Below are 16,531 nucleotides of genomic sequence, written 5' to 3' on the forward strand. Positions count from 1 at the left end.
GCAGATATATCCTTATTGAAGGCCTCATGAAGGGTAGCCTGTACAGACTTCTAAGCATTTACATCCTCCCAGCACTACATCAGACTACACCTGAGGCCCTGGGGAACTTGGTCGCCAAGCTTTTGCAGGGAGTGACATTTCTGGGAGCCTCTTCAACTATATAATGGGGTACTGCGATTTGCATGGACCAAAGGGACACACTCCCTGCCGTGGTCGAGAGTTGGAGGGCTGGGTGGAGGGACTGGAACTCAGTGATGCATGGTGAGGGATCTCGGCTTTACCCATGCTTCAGCCAAGCACAACATGCTCTCCTGCATCGACTACTTGTTCGTGCATTGGTGTGTGCCTGCCAATGACCTCCCATGGAGCACGGGGTCTCAGATTCTGCCAAGGGGCTTATCAGATAAAGCAGCAGCTGTGCTCTGATTCGATGTGACTCCTGAAAGCAGTCGCCTAATCAGGTGCCTCAACGCATGGTTTCTGCAGGAGAACAAGTTTGTAGAGCACCTTCAGGGGAAATACAAAGACTTCCTGGTGGTGAATGAGGGCTTGGTTGACTCCCCTAATACCCTGTGGGAAATGGGAAAAGCTTACATGAGAGGCGTAGCTCGCTTCTATCTTACGGGCACAGAGTATGATAAGCGAGGCAGGGTGGTGGAGCTTGAGCATTCCATAGCAATCTGAGATCACAGGGAGCCAGGGTCACTTAGCAAGTCAGACATACGCCAGCTGGAGATCAACTGCCAATTATGCTTGAATGAGGCCCGGAAGTGCTGTATGGCAACCACTCAAAAGGTTTATGAATGGGGGAAAAATCTAGCAAAGTACTGCACTGGTTGGCCACCCATCAAAAATAGGGTGATACCCCGATCCCGGGACACTCTGGGGAATGGGTGGAGATTTCTCATGGTATACCCGCCACATTTGCCAAATCCTGTACAAATCTTTATGCAGGTCGTAAATGCCCGGACATGAAATTATCATCTCCCTTGGTGCCGGAGCTCCCCCTGTCCCATATATCCACCTAAGCAAGGGCCATCTTGGAGTCTGACATCACCACAGAGGAAATAGGGGATGCCCTGTCGAAGCTTAACCCAAGTAAAACCGGGCCTGGACAGACTCTCCACGGAGTTCTATCATAAACTTTGCCCTGACATCATTCCACCCCTCCTTAGATTGGATGCAGAGGCTGTAGCTAGGGGCCACTTTCCCCCTTAGATAGATCAAACCAGGATAGTGGTGCTTCCCAAGTCGGGGTATCAACAACCTATCTGCTCCTTCTTCAGACCCATCTCCTTTATTACCAGCGAAAACAAGCTCAATGCCAAGCTACTGGCGAACTGTCAGAGTCACCAGATCCTCGGGGTCTGTGCACGTTCCCAACACTTCCACCACAAGACAGCTCCAATACTCTGATTAGATTTATCACAGAGTCTAAGAGAGTCCAAGTGGGGAAAAGGGGATTAGGACGGGAACAGCTGGGAAGGAGATCTGTAGGAAGCAAAAGGTTAAAACACAACATCAAAATTACATCTCATGAAATCAGCACCATGCTACAACTCTAAGCTTCGTCTTTTCTGAAAAAACATGAACAACCCGGGAATAGTCCTAAAACTGACTAGGCTTTAGATGACCGAATGCCTGAGGAGGAAACAGGAAAAGTTAAATAGGACTTTCAGATTCGAGTACTTTCTTTAGCATGAGAATCAGGAAACACTCTGAGCAATTTCTAAACAACCATATGAATCTCCTTTTAAGAATATATATCAGGAACACACAGCATTACATCTAGAACTCTGGTATTGTTGTGTTCATCTCAGAAAAAACATTGGGTAGTGAATTGCGCACATTGCAGACCTCTATATGAGTATTAAACACCATAAAGGATTGTGCACCATGAAATCACTCAACGTAGATTCAAGGAATAAATCACGCAACGTGTCAACTTGAAATGCTACCAAGAAAATGTCTTAGAATAGTAGCGCACAGTAATTTACATTATTTACACACGAGGAAAGAATTGCGCGTCTTGCCGATTCAAATGCCACCATACAAATGCCAAGAAATGATAGCGCACAATGAACAACATGAAAAACACTCAGGGAAAGAATTGCATGTCTTGCCGATTCAAATGCCACCATGCAAATGCCAAGAATGGTAGCGCACAATGAATAACATGAAAAAACACTGAAGGAAAGAATTGCGCGTGTTGCCAATTCGAATGCCACCATGTAAATGCCAGAAAATGGTAGCGCGCAATGAAAAACAAAGTTAAATGCTTATGATACAAGTTGCACGTCTTGCCAACTCGTAAAACATCATGTAAATGTCAAGAAATATCAGCGCGCAATGAAGAACAATGTAATAACGAAGTCAAATCTTTATGGAATAAATTGCGCGTCCTCCCTATTTGCAAACCACCATACAAATGTCAGAAAATGGCAGCACACAAGTAATCTGTTATTCATTTAAGAATTAAAATCTAGAATATGAAAATGCACAATTACGGTGTTGGGAAAAGTCCAAACACCGTCTTACCGTCTGGAAACAGTGATCACCAATGAGAGATGAGCGCAGGAGACTGGAAAATCCAAAATAGGCCACCGGGACAGGAGCTCAGGAAGAAGCTGCTGCTCTGCACCGGGACCTCTGAATAGTGAGCACTGGAAGTTGGGCTGACTCTCTTTTATAGAGTCTTGGCCCAGCCCAGAACCACGCCCAGGCATGTTGCAGGGAAAGTCTCTAGAAGGCCCTGGAAAGGGACCACACCCTAACACACTCTGAATGTCTGCAGCAATAGATTGCAAATGTACAGTATTTATAAGCACCTTAAAAATGAATCTTTTGGATGGAATTCTGCAATGCAAAAGGTTAAACAATAACATATCATCACAATTCATAAATTACATTATCTTGCGAGTGTTGGGTTTTTGCATTCTAGATGCCCGTAGAGCGCGCACTGTCCTGGTGTTGACACGAACTGCCTGATGACAGTTATTCATAAGCTAGTCCACAGCGACTAATGTGGATTCATCCCCGGACAAAGTACTAGACACTGCATTTGCAGATTACACATACCACTGTTCCATATTAGGTCTCTGTGTGGTATGGCATCCCTTATGCTATTCAGCATCTAAAAAGGATTTGATACAATCGACTGAGCTTGCTTCGAGGTGCTTTAGAGAGCGGGCCCTGGGCCTCAATTTTAAACTTACATCAGGGATCTTTAAGCGAGCACCCGGACCCATGTGAGGGTTAATGGAGTGCTTTTGGAGGCCTTCTCAGTGTCCCGGGCTGGTGGCCTCTCCAAGATATCCCTCGGCAAGTGCACACGGCCCACGTATTATGGGGGCCTCGCTAGGGCTGATGTGCACCTTTACCAATGGGCAACCACGACCTGGACGTGATGGCTGGGATGGAACCACAAGTTGCCCGTGGAGGCCTCGTTGTGGGTGGGCAAGTGGCTTAGGTAGATACCCAAGATAGAAGAGTTTAGGGGAGGGGTCTCCATTGAGATATCAAGGCTCGAAGATGTGTGGAGTGGTAGCCACAAGAAGACATTTCATGAGCTCAAAGTTAAATTTCATATGCCCTGACCCAATTCTGTTGTTATCTACAGTTACAACATGTCCTAAAACATACCATTACACCCTTCAAGAGATCCTGGAATACAGCCTCTTGGAAAATAAGATTCTCCTGGGTCCCTTAGACAAGGTGGGGGTTTCCAGAATTATAAGTCCCTGGCAGTGCATGTGCCCACATTACTGAGAGAGAGGTGGGAGGGCCATGTTGAGGAACTGGATGAAGCGGTTTGGAGAGATGCATGTATGGCCCACCATACCTTCTGGATCTAAGCTCTACCCTGTTTCATGCAGTTTAAGTACCTACATCCAGCCTCATGACCGCCCCCCCCCCCCACACCTGCAGAAAGCGGGCCTCTGTGCCTCACCAACATGTTATAGATGCAATGATCAAGTGGGAGGTTTTTTTTATGTTGTCCTCGCAATGTCCTATGATACAAGTCTACTGGGAAGCTGTTTTGTCTGCTGTGGCGTGTATGACCATGGCCATGGATCCTAGGGTCGCTGTGCTTAGTATACTTGATGACCTGGGAGGACCCAGGGGTGATGAACATTGGTTAGGGTGGGCTCCATAATATTTAAAGGGGATATTTCCCGTAGTTGGACCTCCTCAAGGGCCCCCTCAATTTCGGCATGGACTCGGGTTATGGAGTGGTGTGGCAAGATAGAGGAATACATCTATGAGGCCCGGTGATGCCCCCGCAAATATGACAGAATATGGAAAAAATAGTGGGACTACCATGGCTTATTGCACAGATGTAATGGGTCAAACTATAGCAAGATAGGATTTTAGAATTTTTCCATGATTGTGAACTGAACATTATATGCTGTGAGATGAGCCCTGTATTGTGCTATTTGTTTTACTGTTGCTATGTAAAATCGGAATAAAATATTTTTATTAAAAAAAAGTATTGTCTAAAGGAAGCTGTAAAGTTTTATCATAAAAGGTAAAGGCATGCAATTTAGAAAATCAGGTACATATATAGAACCCAATGTCCGTAATCATTTCATGTGCATGCATTTTCCTTGGTGGGTAATTTGTGCCCTTCAGTAGAAGATTCAACAGATGTCTAAGGCTTTTTTAATACAGCTCCCTTTGCTTTGGTTAAAAACAATCTAAAAATCACTCAAAACAACTTGGCGAAAAACATCCAATCTTATCATGACTCTGTCAAATGTCTACCTATCACTCATTGACTCTGTCAATAACCAACCAGCATGGCTTGCTAACTAATCACAGTGTGACTTGTCTGCGAATGAGTAAAAAAACAATTACAAAAGTTTTCTAATTCAATTGACATTAACTACACTCTTGTCTGTTCAACATAAATAAAGACAAATCAGTAAGTTGAGGTAGGGCAAATCTCGATGTTAGACCTTACCTAATTGGTGACCCCCCTTCCTCTTTGAGAATGGTTGAAAAAATATTTTTAAGAGCAAGCAGTGCTGCAGTGGACCATTACCTACTTAAAAAAAATGAAACAAACGTTTTTAAAAACCAATCACAGACATGTTGGTCTTCTGACCCCAGCCGTCTACCATCACTGTGATGACAGCGAATCGTAGTGGGTCACAAATTGTGACCTACCTTGTTAATATTCATGACATAAGTCTATTTTTAGCCCACTATGTGTTGCTATTCGGGGGCCAGGGGGTAAAATAATCCCTTTGTACATTAGTATTAGCGATTAGCAAAGAGTCACAAACAACAGTCACTATTTGGTAGTTGCTTTTACTAATCGTTCTGCATCTAGCCTTTAATCCATTGAATTATGAGCAGCGTGAGCTCTGTAAATTGCTTTCTGGTTTTACAAAAGTGAAGATTCAATAATTGTTTAGAATTCAAATGTGTTAAAAAAGTCCACAGCCTGAAATGTTTGACTAACCCCTTTGTTGTATTTCTGATCCTAGGACATGCATTCGTAAAAATTAATAAATAAAGTACTTTTATATTTTAGCATCTACTCCTTGCAAGTCTGCTTATTGTGATGAAGCAACAACAGAGTGTGAGTCACTACAAAATGGTACATTTCTAAACTGCAAATGCAAACATGGATTTTATAAACAGTTTGAAGAATCTCCAACGTGCAGAGGTAATTCAGCCTTTCTGTGCACTGCTCTTTTTTACAATGTGTGGCTAAAATTGTACTTAATGTGTGCATTTATTATTGTGCTTTAAAAAGTGTTATGACACTTCTCTAATAATGTAATAAAGATATTGCAGCCAATTCACTTTTACATAATAGAAAACAAATATTCCTTGAGGTGGAGTGGAATTAGGGTGCAGATGATGACCAAATTATATAGCTGGGGTGTATGAAATAATGCAGCATGATTCGCTAAATTATGAGACCAAGGGAAGACAATTAATACAGTGCTCATGGTATCATTATTATTTAGGTATTTTGACTTTTTAATAGATGGTAAAAGTGAATCACAAATATATAGAAAATATTTTGCATTCTTATTTGTATTCAGATACTTTATTGAAATGTTATCATGTTGCTAATGTCAAAATATAATTAAAAAATATATAAGTTATTTAAGTCATACATTAATAACTAGTTGGATCCATGAAAATGTAAATAAAATAGAAAGCAAAATCTGTTACATTTAACTACATATTGAGAAAGAATGTAGAGGCCCCAATTGGAGGGCATTGGAAATCCTCTAATTTCTGATGGAAACTCAATTTTGAATAGAACCAACAGGCTAGCTATGCTACTCCTTAGAGATAAAATTGAGGAGGAAATTCAGCTTGTGGATTCTACTCCAAATTTAGAGTTTCCTTTGGAAACTGGAGTACTTTCAATTCCCTCTATACTGTAAATAAGGCCCCAGGTGTATATTATCAACCTTACATTCAGCAGAAATATAGAAAACATGTAAAATATTACATTTTAATTGAAGAAAGGTTCCAAAATAATTGGCAAATTGAAGACAACTTTATATAAAAAGAGTGGGGGCAGGGGTTTTGAAGAGTTTTTTGGAGTCTTTTTCTTTTTGACACATACTCCCAGCTTGGTTATAAGTGACAAAACATGATATTGATGGCCCATTACAGAGCGCTTTACTGCTGCTTATTTCTTTCAGCTTAAAACAAAGCCCTGTTATAAGCATAATACTTATTTCGGCCAGACCCTGGCATCCCTCCTGGGATCACTTGAGGCCCCACTAGGAGGCATCGCCCCCAAGTTTGAAGACCCTGCATTAGAGATATCCAGGTTCATAAGAAAGGAAACTATACACTTGTACTGTATCCTCCAAGTCAAATTTGTATTTACCAAATTAATGAGTTTGTCTGGCATGGAAGAACAAGAACAATATTTGACTAAGAGTGCCTTTTCTACCTCCCCAATAGTTTGGTAAGGCATAAACCAAGTCAGATTAAGCAGAAATTAGGCCTGATTGGACAAAAACTCCAAACCAAGGAAAAACACAAAAACTGTTAATCTCACTCTTGTTGAAAAATCCATGTATGGATCAGCATCATTTCATAATATAACAGGCCTTCCATAAATCTATAAAGAATCGGAAAATAGAGCTAGTGCAGTGGAGTTAACACGCTAGAGTTAATACTGCTAAATCTATATTTCCTGAGGCTCAGTTACCTTGACAGATGATATTTTGGTTTCATCCAAGGTATATGTTAGCTTCATTGGATGATGATTTTTCTGAACGCAAATATACATCCTCTGAGGATTGTCTGCAACCTTTGACACCTTTAATTATGCTATTCTTTAAGAATGAGCAGTATTGGTGGTCCACATTACATGTGGTTGTATCCTTTTTGAAAATTATTACTCAGATTGTCCATACGCTCCCTTCTGTACCAATCTATTTCTACACTCTACGGAACCAAGTACAGCAAGCAAATGCTAGATAGACTATCATGTTTACCTTCAATGTTAGCCTAAGTTGGGGTTGAAGCTGGCTGCAGGAGCAACTGGATACAATACGCAAAAACTAATGCTTTTATTTAAATGATGCTTATTGGCCATATCCATGCACTACCCATGACCCAGGTTCTTTTTGAGCTGAGGGATCTTGGGACATCTTGCTTATCTCAAGCGTTCTAAGGAGCAATTAACCCAGGAAAAATGATCTCTGGGTTTCACATGGCCATAATGATGTAGCCCATCTGAGAAAAGGCCTTGTCAGATGAGGTGAAATGCTGGTGTTAGGTGCAGATGGCACTGCTGCAAAGGTGAAGTGAGCATGCTGGAAGTGAACATTGCCAAAATAGTTGCAGGGGCAGGCTTACAACCTGAGGAGAAGAACAAGGAATGGGTCCTACATAGGCAACAAGGGCAATGGAGATATAGCTACTGATGTCTCCTGATTTGGAACTGTAAAAATAGAGAAGGGCCCATTTATACCAGAGAAAATGGATCCTTATTAGGAAAATAAAACCCAACCCTCTGACCAATTAAATTCAAAAGAGGCTTTTTGGAAAGACACAAAGAACCAGTGAATTATCAGATGTGGTTTGCTAATTTGTGAAAAAAATCTCATCTTCTTTTGTGTGACATTGCATGTGCTTGTGGCAATTATGGAAACCAAGGTAAGCCCACGGACAAGTTAGCAAATGTTTTTGCTATCGGACCTACACCTCATCAAAATATACATATCTTAGCTAGGAGATTCTTGACAACAGATATGCATTTGAATGTGAAAGTCAGTAAAAGAACTGTGTCGACAACTATTTTGAAAAAGACTTATACGCATCATATCTTTCAACAATACACAGCGGCTGTTATCTCAATACTATACATATTGAAACAAATATATCTTTGAGGTAGGCATGTGGATAGCAATGTTACTAAGCTGTTTCTATTGAAACTGAGACTATAGTAGTCTGTCCTGTGTTTAAAAACAAATATTGAAGCAGATGGTATATACAGTGCCGTATCGCTTTTGATACAGTAGGTTGATATTGTGTTCGTACATGCCAGTGTTGATCAAACAATACACATGGTTAGGAAATCATCTTTATGAACAAAGTCAAAATCCTATCTTCTGTAACTTTCTTACTACCCCAAACTTTCCCCCTCCCAGCCACCACTTTCCACCAATGTCCAAAGCGGAACAAGGAAAGGGGGACCCACAGTGTCCAATCATGTCAGTAGGAGGGTGAAATCATCCCCTCGAATCCAGGTTTGGGGTCCGCTTGAGCATAAGTGGTAAAAGACCATATACCATTCACAGAATAAATAATAACATGATTATGAAATTGAGAAAGAAGTGTTCAGGGGTATCTCACAGTGGGCATTCATTATCATTGGTACTTTCGCTGAAGGTCTCCACCAAAGAATCCCATGCTTGGGCTATGAAGTCTTTCCATAGATCAGCAGCTTCTCCCTCTGTCATTGTGTGCTCTCTGAACGAAACAAACAGTGCGCAACTGTGGTCCAAGTATAAACGACCGGGGGCTCCGAGTTCTTCCAATGGATCATAGCAGTCCATTTTGCTACCAGAAGAGCTATTTCAAGGAGGATAATAATAGTTCTGTCCAAGGCAGGACGGGGGTGTAAGCCCAGCTATTTCAATTTGGGAAAGTCTCCCAAAGAAGACAGGCCTTCTGCTGTCCATCGATGCATCTGCCTCTGCCACATCCGTCCTGTTCCAGTAGAGAGCCTTAGTAAGGGAATAGCGTAGTGCTTAATTTGTAAATAAAAACGTGCCAGTGCCTAAAGGCCTCCTCTTAAACATGCAGCTGCTGCAATTAAATGTGCGAGCACAGAATGCTGAGGCAGCGTAATCCTTAAGCCATGTCGGGCCTCCTCAATCCATTTAAAGCCACTTCCTGCCCCTCCAGCTCACTCTTGCATCTTTGTGCTTTCTCCCATTGTGGCGCTTTTTCGTTTTTCTCTTCCTCCATCTTTCCCATATGTGTCTTTGGTCGCAGTAAGGCAGAGACAGAAAAATAAGCACTGGCCCTCAAAAATAAATGCTGTTGCGCCGCACCGGAAACAACAAGCACAAATTAAGCACTAGAATAATAGGGGCATAGGCTGCTGTCATGGAAGTATGCTTGTGCCCAAGTGCAGCACGCAAGTTCTTGCAAAAACGCCCAGTGGTACTCGATGCAGAGGTCGCACAGGGGAATAATGCATAATTGAGGAAAACTGCATTAAAACCTGTTTCTGCCAGGGGTTCTTGCAAGAGTCAGCGAGGCACCCATTGAAGCTGAGAGGCCAAGCAGTAGTGCTCAGTCTGGAAGGGCCAAGCCACCTACACAGTATCTGCCTGACCGCCAGATCAAAGTGACCAGGGCTGAGTCAAAGCTCCAAAAAAAGGAGCATGACATGAGCAGCGGAAATTCACAAAGCAGTACAATGTATGTGGTAGCAGCACTGTTTTCTATAGGAAGAACAGAATAATCACTGACAATGGCAGAGAGGACCAGAGGGTGCTCTGCAAGCGTCAAGCACGTACTACTCTGTCCAGGGTCCCATCTTGTAGATTCGAGAAAGGATGATAGACATTGATCCCCAGTTATCTAAAGGTATTCAGTTTGTATGGTAATGGAGAGTCCAATTGGATACACAGGGGAACTCATAATATCTGTGTATAGGGGGAAAATGCAGGATTTGGCTCCCGTAGGGGTGTCATTGAGGACATATCAGAGCTAGCATACCATCTGTTTAACATGATGTCATCGGTGTAAAGCAACACTGCATGGTGAATGCCACAAATTGAGATTTTACTAGCCTCGTTGTCTAAAAGGCTAGATTTTATTAAAGACACGGAGGCGAGTATTATGAGTTCTTTTCTTACTTTAATAAAATATAGCAGCCAAGAAAAAATACAAATCCTAGTAACCCTGGGAAAAAAACTACCACATTACATCACAAAGGGAACAACCAATGGCACGTCGAGTATGAGCATAACTATCTTGGCTGAGAGCAACAAGCCCTCTTTTCTTGCAAGAGTCAGAAGAAGATTTTGAGAGTCAAATAAGAACTAAATACAAAATCAATACGGCGGATAAGAAATCCTTAAAGGAGTCCATCAGAAACGAAGAAGGAGAAACTGGCGACTAGGAACTTCAGTGCGGAGGAGCCGGATATGGAGAACCTCAGTGAGAATTAACTGGACGCAGCCGAGCTGGTTGAAGGCAGAGGAACTGCAGAAAAAACAACATGGAGGGTTAATGCAACTGCAGTGAGATAATACTCGCATCCGTGTCGTTAATAAAATCTAGCCTTTCAGACACCAAGGCTAGGAAAATTCCAATATTATGCTTGTTCGAAGCAAGGATATCACATTGTCTAACGGATGATCATGGGGTTTTCAATAAAAAGTTCTAAACGTATTAACGTTGGACCAATCTGCAGATCTGAGAATATCGTGTAAACCAGCCTCCACCCAAAAGGCTCAAGAGGCCGCAGACCCCCTCACCGAATGAGTGCCAAAGGAAAGAGTAGAGACACCCGTGAGGGACATGAGCCACCTAATCCGGCGGTCCAACGTAGGGACCGACACAGTCTTATGGGGTTTCTGAAAGCAAATAAGTAATTCGGAAGAGATACTTCTGAGATCTGCAGTTCTCTAAGTATTTAAACAATTTCGGTTGAGAGGGGAAAAAAGGTAATGCACAGATGATAAATTAATCTTAGTACGCCTATTGGCTTAGAAAGCCACCCAAAGAGGAATATCGAAAAGAGGAAACATCCAGGGCTTTAACATCAGATACTCGCTTTATAGACACCAAACACAAAAGCATTGTCAATTTGGCAGATAAATGTTTGAGCGATAAGTCAGTATTATCCGGCCATGGAATAAAAAGGCAAAGTACAGCATTAACATCCCACATAACGTTGTATTTAGGAGCCGGAGGCTTAGCAAAACATACTCCCTTTAAAAGTCGACAAACCAACGGGGGTTCGCCAATAGGTCTTCCGTCTACTCTGACATTCTCTGAAGAGATTGCAGATCTGTACGTAATAATGGTAAGATAAGCCTTACCCTGAGAAGCCAAGGACGCAAGAAAATGTACAACCAGTGTTACATCTGTTGAAATGGGATCTGAATTCCTGTCCAAACACCAGCAACACCAGGCCAACCAGGCTGACTTGTAGACCTTTGTTGTGCCCGGAGACCAGGACCGTTGGATAATATGGACAGCCTCCTCCAAAATTCCTGGGGTCCTCCGGGAAGCCCCGAAACTCTCCAAACTTTGAGATGCAGGGAGTTTTCTACAACCAGGCTGGGAGGAAGACCCCGAGGGTTCAAGAGCAGATCGGGAAAAGGAGGAATCAATACAGGGAAATTCAACGCTAGCTTCAATAGGGTTGGATACCAAGGCTTGGATTGCCAAAAAGGAGTGACCAGGACCAGGGATGACTGTTGTCTGCGAACCTGAGCTAGAACCCAGGGAATGAGCAGAAACTGAGGAAATGCATAGAGAAGGGAACAAGGACATGACTGAAGGAAAGCATCCGTGGCCATCGCTAGAGGATCCGGCCTCCAACTGAAGAAGGAAGGAAGCTGGGTGTTGATGCGAGAAGCAAAAAGGTCTATTGACATGGCTCCAAAGATGGAAGAAAGATGATTGAAAACAGAAGGATGAAGACGCCAATTGCTTGAGTCGGAAATATGTCTGGAAAACCAGTTGGCCACCAAATTCATTTCGCCCGGGAGATATTCTGCCCTGACCGAGATGTTCCTCTGGAGACAGAATTCCCACAGACTTCTGGCCAGGAAAGCCAGAGGTTTGGATTTTGTACCGCCCAGCCGGTTTATGTACCTGACCACTGACAGGTTGTCCATCCTCAGGAGAACTGTGCACTTTACAATGTCTTTTATAAAAGAAGACAAAGACTGGTTGGCAAAGGAACCTGCATGCATCTCTAAACAATTGATGTGCAGTGTTGACTCCTGAATGGACCATGAACCTCCAGTCGAGAGTTGAACACATCTTGCACCCCAACCTGTCAGACTTGCATCTGACTCTAAGACAAGATCTGGGGCGGCAGAGTAAATCGTTCTACTGTTCCAAGCATCCAAATGACTAAGCCACCAAAGAAGATCTACTCTTGATTCGGAATCCAGAACAACTGGGTCTGAGTAAGCTAGGCCCTTGCGAAGGTGACAGATTTTTAATCTTTGTAGAGCTCTGTAATGAAGTGGCCCCGGAAAAATTGCCTGAATGGAGGAAGAAAGAAGGCCCACCAAGAGAGTTATCGATCTGAGGGAAAAGAGAGGGATGGATAAAGCATGGCATATTTCCTTCTTTATCAAATCCACCTTCTGTTGAGGGAGTTTAGGAATCGAATCAAGTGTGTTTACTAAGAACACAAGGAATTTGAGTCGCTGAGCAGGTACGAGGATTGACTTTTGAGGGTTTATGAGAAAACCCAGACTTAACAAAAGGTTCTAACAAAGATCCAGATGAGTCAAGAGGCAAGATCTGTCTTGCACCATAACAAGAAAATCTTCGACAAAAACTATCAGTCTCACCCACTGACCTCTGAGGAGGCTATTACAGGCTTTAGAATCTTGGTAAAGAACCAAGGGGCTGAGGAAAGATTGAAGGGGAACGTTTTGAATTGGAAGAAAGAATCATCCCACTGGAACTGAAGAAACTTCTCCTGTAAGAGGGATGAATGGAAACCGTGAGGTAGACATCCTGAAGGTCTAAACGGACCAACCAATCGCCCTGAAGCAGTGGATCATCTTGAAATGGTGGTATACTACAAAATTGTTAAAGAGTTTTAGATTTATGACCGACCGATGTTTGTTGTTTGTTTTTTGGACAAGAAAGATAGTATTGAGGAAACCTATAAAGTCGAAGGAGACCCTTTCTATCATGTGCTTTGCTAATAAACCTCGTACCTCCTCCTGAACCAGAAGGAACTGATCAGGAAAAAAATGAAGAGGTTGGGGAAGATGAGTCTGAAAGGGACGCTGATATAACTCTATGCAATAGCCCTGGACGGTTTGAATAACCCAAGGGTCTGCAGTGAGAGATGACCAAACATTTAAACAATTTGCTAGTCTGCCTCCTACGGGAGGAAGGCCAGAACTCACCTGCTTACTGATCTCGCTTGGATTTAAATCCCCTGTTGTGGGCTCCATGGAAACGTTGGGGATAGGACTGGGGTTTGTAACCTTGGTAGAAATCCTGTTGGGAGTCTTGATTGGAGGAGCCTCTGTTGAGGTATTGCCCTCTTGATGCATACCAGTCGGCAAATTGACCCCTTCCTTTGCCGGCACTGCCAAAAACCCGCTGAGAAAAAATTATTTTCATAGAAGATTGGGCATTGTCAATAGAAGCAAAGGAAGACACATATCTACTCATCTCCTCAATAAAAGATCCTCCGAAAAGAAGACCTTCAGCTTTAGGACCTTCTTCTTTGGTTGCCAAAGAACTTAGTTTTGGGTCAGTCTTTAAAAGAAGACTTTTGTGACGCTCTTGAAAAATGTAGGCATAGCGTTGCCCAGCATGCAGATTGCCCTCTGCGCCCAATTCGAAAGAGCCTCAGGGTCTACTTGCTCCCCTCCATCCTTGCCTCTTTGGCCAAACTCCAAAATCCTAGTTAAAGGACCAACTAGATCCAGAAGTCTGTACTGGCAATTAGGCCAGACTCTATCGAACCCTTTCTTGGGATCCTTTCCAAACTTAGTGAAGAATAACAACATGTTGGGATCGATAGCGAGGGTATCAGCCACCTTGGAAGGAAAGGAAGGTGTAGGATACTCTGATTTCAACTTGTTTCTAGAGGATTTATCCAAAGCATGTCTTAAATAAAACAAAAAATAGTCAGAGACATTATCAGAAGGGAACCACTCAGAAGAATTAGGGTGGTGAATCGACGTAGGGTCTAACATGGATTCCCCAAAATGGTCAACAAGATCATCAGACAATGCAAGGGATGAAATTGCACTGGGAGAAATTTTACCCCTTTTCTCCAAAGGTCAGTGATCAGAGATATCATCATTGACGCGTGAGCAAGATGCAACATCGTCTAGAAAATCATCCCCATCACTGTCCGTATCTCTCAGATTAAGGATATTAAGGGGGGGAAGAAGGGAGCCCCGAAGTATCCACCTTTCGGGTGGGAGGCCCAAATTTAATAGAAACGCCTTCGGAAGGCACATAGGAGGGTGCCGCACGTTTCATTCCCTTTTTTGAAGGGACATCGTCAGAGGCCTGTAACATTTTTGATAAAGAAGCTTCTAAATTCTTCGAAATGTCAAGCATAGAAACTGAAACTGCATATTGATAAAGGACTTTAAATGATCTTTCAAAGACTGAGCCTGCTCATCCCCAGACATATTAAAATAACAAGGAAAAATAATTTTAACCCAAATTAAATTGAAAATCACAAAAAAAACTGGACTAAAACAAGGGGAAAACTAGAAGTAAACACGACAAGCAAGGGTTAACTGTGGTGGGGAATCCCAAGGGCTGGAGAGGGCGTATTCGGAGGCAGGACAACCGAACAAAGACAAGTGGTTGAGAATGTCCCCAGTGCTTCAGGGAATACGCGGCAATGAAAGCCACCTGAAACGAGCCTTAGGGCAAAAGAATAAACAAGCCTGACGCCCAGCACCAGGGACGCGTGAGCGGTAAGCAGCACACCACAACGGGAGCCGAATGAGGCGAAGTGCCTCAGAAGTGAAAAAACGAGCGTTACGAACGTATGAAAGGAGAGTGAAGAGCGCGAGGCTCGCAACAGTAAGGAAATATAAATCAATACACATACGCATGTAAACATATAAATACACTGACAAAAAATACATTATGAATGAGAAATGGCAAGCAGAGTACTTATCTTGACCGCGAGCAGCAATAAAAGAGTGCTTGTTGCTCTCAGACAACATAGTTGTGCTCATACTCGATGTGCCATTGGTTGTTCCCTTTGTGATGTAATATGGTAGTTTTTTTCCCAGGGTTTCTGAGATTTGTAGATTTTCTTGGCTGCTATATTTTATTAAAGTAAGAAAAGAACGCACAATATGAGCCTCCGGTCTTGTAATAAAATCTAATACCCCAATGTAGCCTGTGAAGCACAGGCGGGCTTCTAAAGGTTCCATTACTATGACAAATAATGAAGGGGAAAAGAGAGCAGCCTTGACAGGTGCTCCACCCGCAAACCAAGCAGTGGAGATGGAAATTCTGGCTTTTATATGCACAGTCAGTTTAGAATACAATAGGTGTACTCATTTCTGACACAAAAGGCCCAATCTGAACAGTTGGAGCATCTCATGCACCTATTGTCAATGAAGTGAATCAAAAGCCTTGTATAGATTAAGCACTATACATGCAACTAAAGGAAACAAATCAGCAGATTCTACTTTAACATGCTACAGTCTACAAAGATTGAGGAAGGCACTACGACCGTGGATGAAGCCTGACACTGATCCTCATAGACCAATTAAGGTAGCCTCTGTAACAGTCAGCTAGCTAGAATTTTCACCAGGATTTTATAATCCGTATTAAGGATAGAAAGCATGTTGAGGCATAGCCAATATTGGGGCGGGAGTAGTTGTCAATCAATCATTCAGAATTTGTGAAGTGCACTACTCATCCATAAGGGTCTCAAGGCACTTAGAGGGTTCAGTCCTCTGTGCTTCAGTCCAAGAGCCAGGTCTTAAGGTTCTTCCTGAATTGAGGTAAAGATGGTGACTGCCTGAGGTGAAGAGGCAGGGCATTCCAACTCTTTTGGTGGGAGGTAGGTGAAGAATCTTCCTCCAGCCGATGTCTTCCATATGTGGTGTATGGTGGCTAGTACCTGTTGAGTGGAGCAGAGAGGTCTGGCAGGGGAGTAGAAGGTGATGCCGTAGTTGAGGTGGGTAGGTCCTAAAGGTAGGGAGGTCCTAGGTCATTGAGATCCTTGTATGCGTGGACAAGTAGTTTGAAGTTGATCCTTTTCTGGATGGGGAGCTATTGGAGGTCTCTCAGGTGTTTGGTGATGTGCTTGTGGCAGGGGATGTTTAGG

At 42.9% G+C, this 16,531-nt stretch overlaps 1 protein-coding gene across 3 annotated transcripts in view; it reads left to right on the top strand.

Annotated features, from left to right (window-relative positions):
- The window catches only part of MUC13 (mucin 13, cell surface associated), a 648,793-nt gene that overhangs the window by 501,481 nt on the left and 130,781 nt on the right, over positions 1-16,531 (top strand). For all 3 annotated transcript variants that reach the window (XM_069224633.1, XM_069224634.1, XM_069224636.1), the window contains one exon: positions 5,540-5,674. In XM_069224633.1, coding sequence (XP_069080734.1) covers positions 5,540-5,674 — 135 coding nt within the window. The remainder of the gene's footprint in view (positions 1-5,539; positions 5,675-16,531) is intronic.

This window comes from Pleurodeles waltl, chromosome 3_1 (assembly GCF_031143425.1).
Source record: "Pleurodeles waltl isolate 20211129_DDA chromosome 3_1, aPleWal1.hap1.20221129, whole genome shotgun sequence".
Lineage (NCBI taxonomy): Eukaryota > Metazoa > Chordata > Amphibia > Caudata > Salamandridae > Pleurodeles > Pleurodeles waltl.